The 8,949-nt window shown below is 25.6% G+C and overlaps 1 protein-coding gene across 1 annotated transcript in view; it reads right to left on the reverse strand.

The window, feature by feature from the left end:
- Positions 1 to 5,472: 5,472 nt before the first annotated feature.
- Positions 5,473 to 8,949, reverse strand: part of LOC105361289 (sialin) — a 16,087-nt gene continuing 12,610 nt past the window's right edge. The window contains exon 5 of the mRNA XM_011498411.1: positions 5,473 to 6,933. Coding sequence (XP_011496713.1) covers positions 6,611 to 6,933 — 323 coding nt within the window. The 3' untranslated portion in view covers positions 5,473 to 6,610. The remainder of the gene's footprint in view (positions 6,934 to 8,949) is intronic.

Below are 8,949 nucleotides of genomic sequence, written 5' to 3' on the forward strand. Positions count from 1 at the left end.
TCATGAATATCTCAATTGCTACATCTGTAAAATTAAATATAACTAGGAAACAAAGAACTATCGGTTAAGTCCCTTTGAAATATTATTTACTTTTCTTTAACGATCAAAACTTCGTATAATGGAAAAAAATATATACTGAACAAGAATGCACGCGCGCGTGCGCGTTTGTACATGAAAAAGCCAGAATTCACGAAATTGATTAAAATATGATTCGTTTAGTTCTACCATCGGAAGCAATTTTTGAGACAATTATAATCTTATACTTTTTCTGAATTTTTGAATGATAATTTTTAGTGAAAAAATTAAAATTAAAATTAAAGTTATACAATTGCATATTAGCTATGCATAGCTTAACACGTGTGACTATTTTACACACACTTGGAATTATTTCATATTATTACACGTGAAAATAAACTACAAATCAATTTCAAAGTTGATTTTATGTTTTACGATGCCAACAATTTTATCCGCTTGTAAAAGCGTATAGGTAATTTAATTGCTTTAATGATTATTTATCAGTTATTTAAAAAAAAAAGAAAAGAAAAAAAAGGTATGCTGATCATTATATATAAAACACCCTATTACAAATCTAGTGCCATTGCTCACAAATGACAAATAAAAGAGGCCAACTAGATAACGTTCATGTAATGCAACGTTCGTAATAAAAACTTCGATTGTAATCGAACAATTATTAACGATGATTTATTGTACATCATCTTTTTGACATATTTTATTTGCCTTTGTTATGCAATGGCTATTAATATCAATATAATTATTTATATTATTTTCAGAATATAAAAACGGCATAGGATCTGCTATTAGTGCAAAAATGAATAGCGAGTCTTATAAAACAGAACGTGGTATCGCGCAAATAGAAAAGATGTGCGGAAGAAAGGAGAGCAGATGGCGTCAGCAGTTAAAAGCAAGTAAAACAAAAGGTTCGACAGCGGTATTGTTTGATAAAGTTCGTGGAACGACGACCTTAAAAAGGTGTGGAGAGGCTCGTAAGTGGTGCAAAACAACGGAGATTTGTAAGTGAATACTAAAAGCACAAGGTCGTCGCTCTTCGTACCCCAAGTAAAATTCAGTAAAAATTGAATGTGCCCGCCCGTACATTTCCTTAATGTGATAACACTTTTATGGTTGTCAGGCATATTCTTTTTTTCTTTTTCTTTTTTTTTCTCTTTTTTTTTCAATTAATTTTAATTGAAAAATCATGTTCTTCTGTTTTTCTGTTTTCTGTAGCTTACAATACTCGTATGCTTAATTCAATTCAATTGAACTTAATAATGATTAATAAATACGATAGGAATATTTATAATAATTATTAATTTTAATCATTAATTCTTCTACATTTTATTTATATAATGCATTAAAATGTTACGGTTGAAAGAGAGACGACTGAATAGAAAAATGGCATTGTTGGTAATTTACAGAACGCGTTTACTTCTGGCTTATGTACTACTAGTATATCTTCGAATTTAATCACTTCGAATCACTTTTTGTATGACTAAAAAGCTTCTATACATTTTTAAGCGTACATATTAATGTATCAATGCTGTGATTTGGAGAAACTCTAATAAATGAAAATATAAATTATTTCCTTTAGTGGATTATTGATTAGATGTGTTGAGCAATATAAATCTCATTCTAGAGATAAACATCCGATAATTAATAAAGAAAACTATATTTTCTTGTTCTTTAATTCTAGTTGATATTTATTAATATAATCGATGCTTTTATGAAAAATAATTGAAACTATCTTTTTTTTATAACTTATAAAAAAAAAAAAAAAAATAATAATAATAATAATAATAATAATAATATTATTATTATTATTATTATTATTATAATGTAATAAGTAAACCATAAATTTACATAAAACTTGAAATTATCAAACGGATAATGTATGATTTCATTTTTCAAATAAAGTTTATAAATTAAACAGTAAAGTTTATAATACTACTCAACGATCTAATCATCCGCTGATATTTATAAATGATCAAATATTAATATTAAAAAATTTATTTAAAAAGTTACCTATTTTTTTTTTTTAAACAAGAAGCTTTTGTTATTGCAGACCTAAATTTTAAAGGAAGGCGCAATAAATATGCCGTTGGTCTATGATCAAATTGGTAAGTCATTGCATCGAGTCTAATTAAAAAACTTCCAATATGGAGGATGAGTAACGCTCGAGTAAGTTATATATTAAAAGAAACTAATATTTGCAGTATTTGAAATTATGTTGTAATCTTTAAATTGCATTGCAAAATATATGAATTTAAAGTGAATAATAATGTTAAAATTCATTATGGTAAAATTCTTACCGCGAAACGTAATATGTCACAAGGTCCAGGTAAAAGGATCTTATTTCTACGAAATTTTTACATTAAATTACAAGCTCGGACAGTACATCTTCTAGGATTGTTTTCTATGCAGATTACGACTCATATAGAAAGCGACATTACTCATGCATTCGTAAGAATTCCCAATATAAATGCATTTAAAGGATTTCGTATTCTAATGAAACTTTAATTCCTTGAAACAAACATTACGACATATTTAATAACATACTGAGATTTGTAATTATTAGAAAATGTTTAATATAATTTTTCATATTGTCAAAATAATTAAAAATATAAGTAAAAGATTTAATGATTATAATTATTAAAATTTGATTTGCATATCAAATGTACACGTGTCCCATTATCATAGACATTTTCTTCGTAAGAATTGTTTATTCAATATTAAGTTCTTCATAAAATATGTATTAATTTTACTTTATTTTATTTTATTATCCAATTATAATATAAAAATAATTTTATAAAAATTTAATAAGTTAATATATCGATTTGTTAACTATATTTATTTGTTTTATTGAATTTGAAGGTTTTTAATTTAGCTTATAATAATCTTGTAGAGTGTATTAATGGTTAACGTTTGAAAACTTTTTTGGTTCTACTTTGATTGCTTTAAAACTTTGTCTTAAAGAAATTACTCATATCCGATATGAGATTAAGCTAATTGTTTAAAGTGAAAATTTTATATTTGGCATTTTTGTAAGTGAAAGTATTTACTAACCAATTATAAAATATACTAGATAATTTTCGGCTTTGTTAAATATTTAATTACTTGATAAGAAATTCTATTTTAAACTAATAAAAATTATTTTCTTATATGGATAATTTTGGAATTTTTTAAATTCTGCAGTGCATTAATTCTTTTGACATCCACACTAGAAAATAAATTTTCGACTTTGTTTACATTAACTTTGATATATACTTAAAAAAAAAGGGGGATCACTTATTGATGGAAGAGATCTTCAAATAATTTTAATCTTTGAATTGGTATTAATTATAGAAATTTTTAAGCATATCGTGAAGCTATATAAAATACTGAATTAATTTTAAATTTTCACTCTGAAAGAAATCAAAGTTTATATAATTATTTCAATAGAGCATTATGTATATTTAATATTTTTTATTAATTTGATTAACAAGTAATTAAAATATACAATGGATTTATAACGTAGTCTTATCCTCGTACAGTATTTATTTCAGTTAAATTGTAAAATTCATAATGAAATATCATTAATAAATAATTGTTTACGTCTATTGATTTATAAGCATTTAAAAACAATAGGCCGCTTATTTTGTTAAAAACAATTTTTATTTTTTTCAAATCAATTGTAAAATATAAAAGCAAACGTAAATGCATATTTTTACAAGTATTTTTGTTATTAAAATATAATAGTAAAATTAACTTTTAACTTTATCTATATATATATATATATATATATATATATATATATATATATATATAATAAGTTTTCATTATTATTGAAGATTACAATACACTGTCAAAAGATTATAATAATTTCAAAATTTCAGTATTTAAAAAATTATTATGTATTTCGTTTAAAAAAATTATAAAAATGTATTAAAAATAATGGTGAATCTACTTATGAAAAGTGAAATGTTATAAAATTTTAAATTTGTTTTAAACATTCGTTCCAAAAAATTATTTCTAATGGAAACGAAATTTTTTAATATTTTTCATTCATATAATATTGTCTGTTCAGAAATACCGCTTTTTCAAAATCAATTTAAATATGTACTTGTATCAAATTGAAAAAAAATAGTTTCGAGCAAAATGCATTTGATGTTTTCGTTTATAATAGAAATTGTAGCGATGCTTTACTTATTTTGCCGTTGAATAAACTTTTTTAAAGAATTTCAGTATAAACTCTAGGCATTATACTCAGAAAAAGCTTACTTTGTAAAAATAAAATAGAAAAGGTAACTTTTAGTAATATCGAATTCCCTAAACTTACTTAAATTGTATAATAGAATAAAACTTTTATTAACACATTATATTTCTTTACGAGATAAAGGATATAATGTAGACACAATACAATATTTTGAAAATATTCGACTTTAATTTGTACAATTTTATTGAATCCCATTTTTGTTCAATGATAGATAAATAATTAAATATTTACATTTTTGTTGTTGTTATAAAAACGCAGCTTTCTTACATGTAATGATAGCTCTGGAGTTCAATTATTACGGAAATATTTTCATTTATATTAATTGTTTATATATAGTAGTCAATAATTGATAGTCAGAATATATATAATAATAAATGGTAATTGAATGTGTATATATATATATATATATATATATATATTCATCCACGCACACTTTCGAGTACGCACTATTGTACATTGTTATAATCGTTGAGGTGTAATATTCATGTGTGGAAAATAAACACATAAAAAAAAATAGCTCAAAGATAGTAAAAATAAAGATTTCATTAAAATGAAAAAGTGGTTTTTAAAAGAATGGTGGTATAATTTAATCTCTATATTTTAATAAAATAACGTTTCTCATACAAGCATATATTCAGTGAAAATCGTCTTATTTAGTTTGTTCTAGTTGAATTGAACGGTCGGATAACAGTATTTTATTAGGTAAAAGTCTATTCGTTAATTAGCAGCATACTATCTGAGTTTAATCAAAGTCTTGACTTTAAGTGTAACTTGTGTTTACTAAGAAATCTTGAATGAATAAATGCAAAGCAATACACATTTGATCTTTTTTTTTTTTTTTTTTGTTGATATTTTATAATTTTTAGTCATTTCATTCGTAATAATAAATTTATATTAATCCTGTTTTATAATAGTTGTAATTGTTTGTTTGGGCATGAATGATACTTGAATAGAGCTTTACATAATTAATATAACACAAACGGAAATTAGCCTTTAATAACAAGATAAAGAGAAACTTATAAATATATTTAATACTAATGATATTAAAATTAATAATCTCTCCAAAACTCTCGTTTTCTATACTAAAATATTATTCATCTAATTATTTACAATTCTCCACATACTTAAAATTTCTTTATTTACAATATTAAATTATCGAACAATGAAAACGAATTCCAATAAATAAAAAAACTAAAATATATCGTTCGTGGTCGCGATTGACAATCAATCGCTGAAAAAAAAAGAAAATAAAAAGATCGAACAACGATTTTCTCAACTTTGCGGTGTTACGCTGTCTCTATAAAAATCATTCGTATATTAACGTAATTCATAATTGTAAATAACATTTCTTAAATCATACAAGCGTTTCATATTAGCACAATATATAATCTAATTTCACTTGGAATGTTTTTCAATAATTTATCACTCAATGACTAATCTTAATCATAACTAACGTTAACTACAAAGGCTTGAGTATTCCAGATGAGGAAAACTCGAATCACTGAAATTGCATTTACAGGCACATTTTATACAATATTGCGCGATGGCCTCGTACCGACATAAAGTCCTCACCTCAATTCGTTGATCGACTCACCACCAAGGGTCACTTTTATTCGTTTAACAATTTATTTCAGTGTTAGCCCAGTAAAAGCGTTTATTCAACATATCGTTAGCGCTAATTCTTCATTTGCCAATGTAAAATACTTTCAAAAAGGCAAATAAAATGTGAATTATCGTGTGGTTTCTCGAAGACATATTAAAAAAATTCACGGTCGATTAGTTCAACATAATACAATTCTCGCAATTATGTATGTGAGAAACGAAGAAATACTGTAGCTTCCTAGTTCAAAATAACAAGCATTGTGAACCGTAAATCAGCGTTTACTTACATTTTAATACTGCCTGGTAAAGGTGACAATCTTTGTTTTTTCTTCTCTTTTGTCGGAGTGAAGATATACGCGAGGCATCGGCAATAACCAAAAACTAATTAACCATAAATTACTCGTAAGGACACACAGTGCAAGAATGTGAAAATGCTATATTTCCATTGTCTCGATGTTAGATGATTTGAGTTCGCGATATGTTATTTAATCGTAAGGCTTGTCTTTTTATTAAAATCTTGATCGATCTTAGTGGACCGGCTGACTTCACGCTCGATGCCTTTTAAAATATGTATTTGACCGGTCATTGCGTGACAATTGCGCAGCAATGGGAAGAGCTTCGATTCACCTCTTGGACAAAGTGGAGCTTCCAAAGCATCGACATTGTGTTCCTTGCAAAATCGATCGGCGCGACGGAGAAAAGAATTGCAATTACCAAGGCATTACGATCCCAAGATCCTTACGCCCTGTCGAGCTTTTTTTCGTGAACTTTGGTCGAGCCTTTGGGCTTTTGCTGAGACAGAGCTTCGTCGCGCAGGAACTCCGGATCGTTCCACGGCTGGGGCTCGCCACTAGCGTAGAGCGCGAAGATTCCGTTGGTGATAAAAAAAATGGCGAGAACGATCCAGAATACGAGACGCCACTCGTTTACTGTTTGGTTTGGTGTCAGGATGCCGACGATGTAAGGCGTAATGATGCCAGTAAAAGCGGCAATGCCGTTTGTCATTGCCATCAGTGTGCCCGAGTAGTTGGGGCTCAGGTCGAGAACGTTCACCTTCATGCCTGTGGGGGAGAGCATTTGTGAGAAAACGTAACAATGTATCAGAGATATATAAACGTTTATCCTTATATCAACTATCGGTTATCTGAATATGAAACACATGACGAAAACTGTTATACACTTTTTAGTAAAGCATTTGGTTGTTTGTAACACTCGTAAGTATTGTTTCTTTTCGCTCTTACGTAAGGTTAATAGAATAGAGGAGGAAAGTATTGCGCTGACTATAGACGCGCAATCAATGGATGCGCAATCTTTGGAGCTATTTGACTTTTATCAATTAATGTGAAAAATGTACAAATCAACAATATATAATTTTCATATGAACTTTTGTCTGAATGTGTTTGAATTGAAATCCCAATGCGAATGAATTCTAGTGAAATAATAACAATTCAGATAATCTTATGTAGATACTGCAATTAAACTTTACCCGCCACATACTATATGATTGTAACACCGTTTCTCTTCATTCTTTATATTATATGCTAAAAATATTTTTATATAGTCAGCCTGGCAGTTTTCATTTTTTATCGAAGCATATCTAAATATATAGAAAAGTAAAATCATCGAATTATAACATCTTTTTAAAAACAAGTTCTAATTCATTTATTAATAGATTAACTATATATATATATATATATATATAATTTTTTTTTTAATTATTAATCATGCAATTTACATATTTTATTTTATCATTTTAGACATTCTACTGAAAATCTTGGTAAAATAATTTTTTTCCTATGTAATTTATACTTCAAAATACTTTGTTAATTACTTCCATTCTATATAATTTGATTTAACAATTTTTATAACAATCACATATAAATATTCATACCAAAAACTGTGAATCATTATTTTTCAAATATAAAAATTACACTTGTTTGCAGGTTCAGATATTTATCAAGTAAATAAATTATACAACTAACGATAAATTAAGTCATTATTATATTCAGAACTTACGGAATCATAAATGAAAGCAAATTTTAGATGCTCTTGCGTGAAATCAATCGACATCTTGCCAAGATAAGTTAACGACAGTAAAACGAACCATTTAATAAACACATTTTTATATTTTATCTTATTTTCTTAAAAAAATTTTGAATCTTGAAAATTTTTTGAATCTTTTTTCTCATTAAGCAGTAAATATTTAAAAAACGTTCTGATAGGTTCATTATTTAAAGTTTGAAAATTAATTTATTTTTACCAATGGCGAAAGTTTAATTTTAATTCTATATCATCCGCTAATTCAATTAAAGAAATTAAAATAATTGGTCTATTGAATTAAAATTATTGCTTTCAATTTATTTAAGTTATTTCCAATATCAATTTAAAGTGAGTAAGGTATAATCGTATCTCGATAAGAAATGCTAAGAATTGTAAGAATAGATTAATTTAAATGAAACACATTTCTTGCTATTTTATAATGAAAAAATTAATATTGAACAATCATGAAATCATAAATTTTGAAATTACATAAATAATTAAATTTACTTTGAAGGTGTGAATTGATACAATTAATTTGTCAAGTCACGTGACGATTGTTACATATTTAGTTAAAAATAGTATATTTAATATGTAAATATTAGTTTTATTATAATAATGAATTTACTTATGAATTTTTAAAAGAATTTTGTTGTACTTTTCAAATATCTCTACATTTTTACATTAAAAATAGTACATAATATTAATATTTACTTTATAGATAATTATACATGATAAGATTAACGAAATAAATTTTGATATCACATTTTTATTGCTTATATATATATATATATATTTGTAACTTATTTCAAAATTCATTTTTTAATAATTTTAAACTAACGTAATAAACGTATTGTTTTCCGTTTGTTTTTGTAATATTAACAATCTGGTTATAATTCCATTAATAGTTTCTATTAAATTATATCTACATAATACACATAAATACTGAATAAATATTTATTCGTAATATTTATGTTTTATTAATAGTTTAAAAAAAAAAATTTATACAAATTTTGTATACTTATAAATCTCAAATGCCA

The sequence above is a fragment of the Ceratosolen solmsi genome, unplaced genomic scaffold (assembly GCF_000503995.2).
Source record: "Ceratosolen solmsi marchali unplaced genomic scaffold, CerSol_1.0 scaffold30, whole genome shotgun sequence".
Classification (NCBI taxonomy): Eukaryota; Metazoa; Arthropoda; class Insecta; order Hymenoptera; family Agaonidae; genus Ceratosolen; species Ceratosolen solmsi.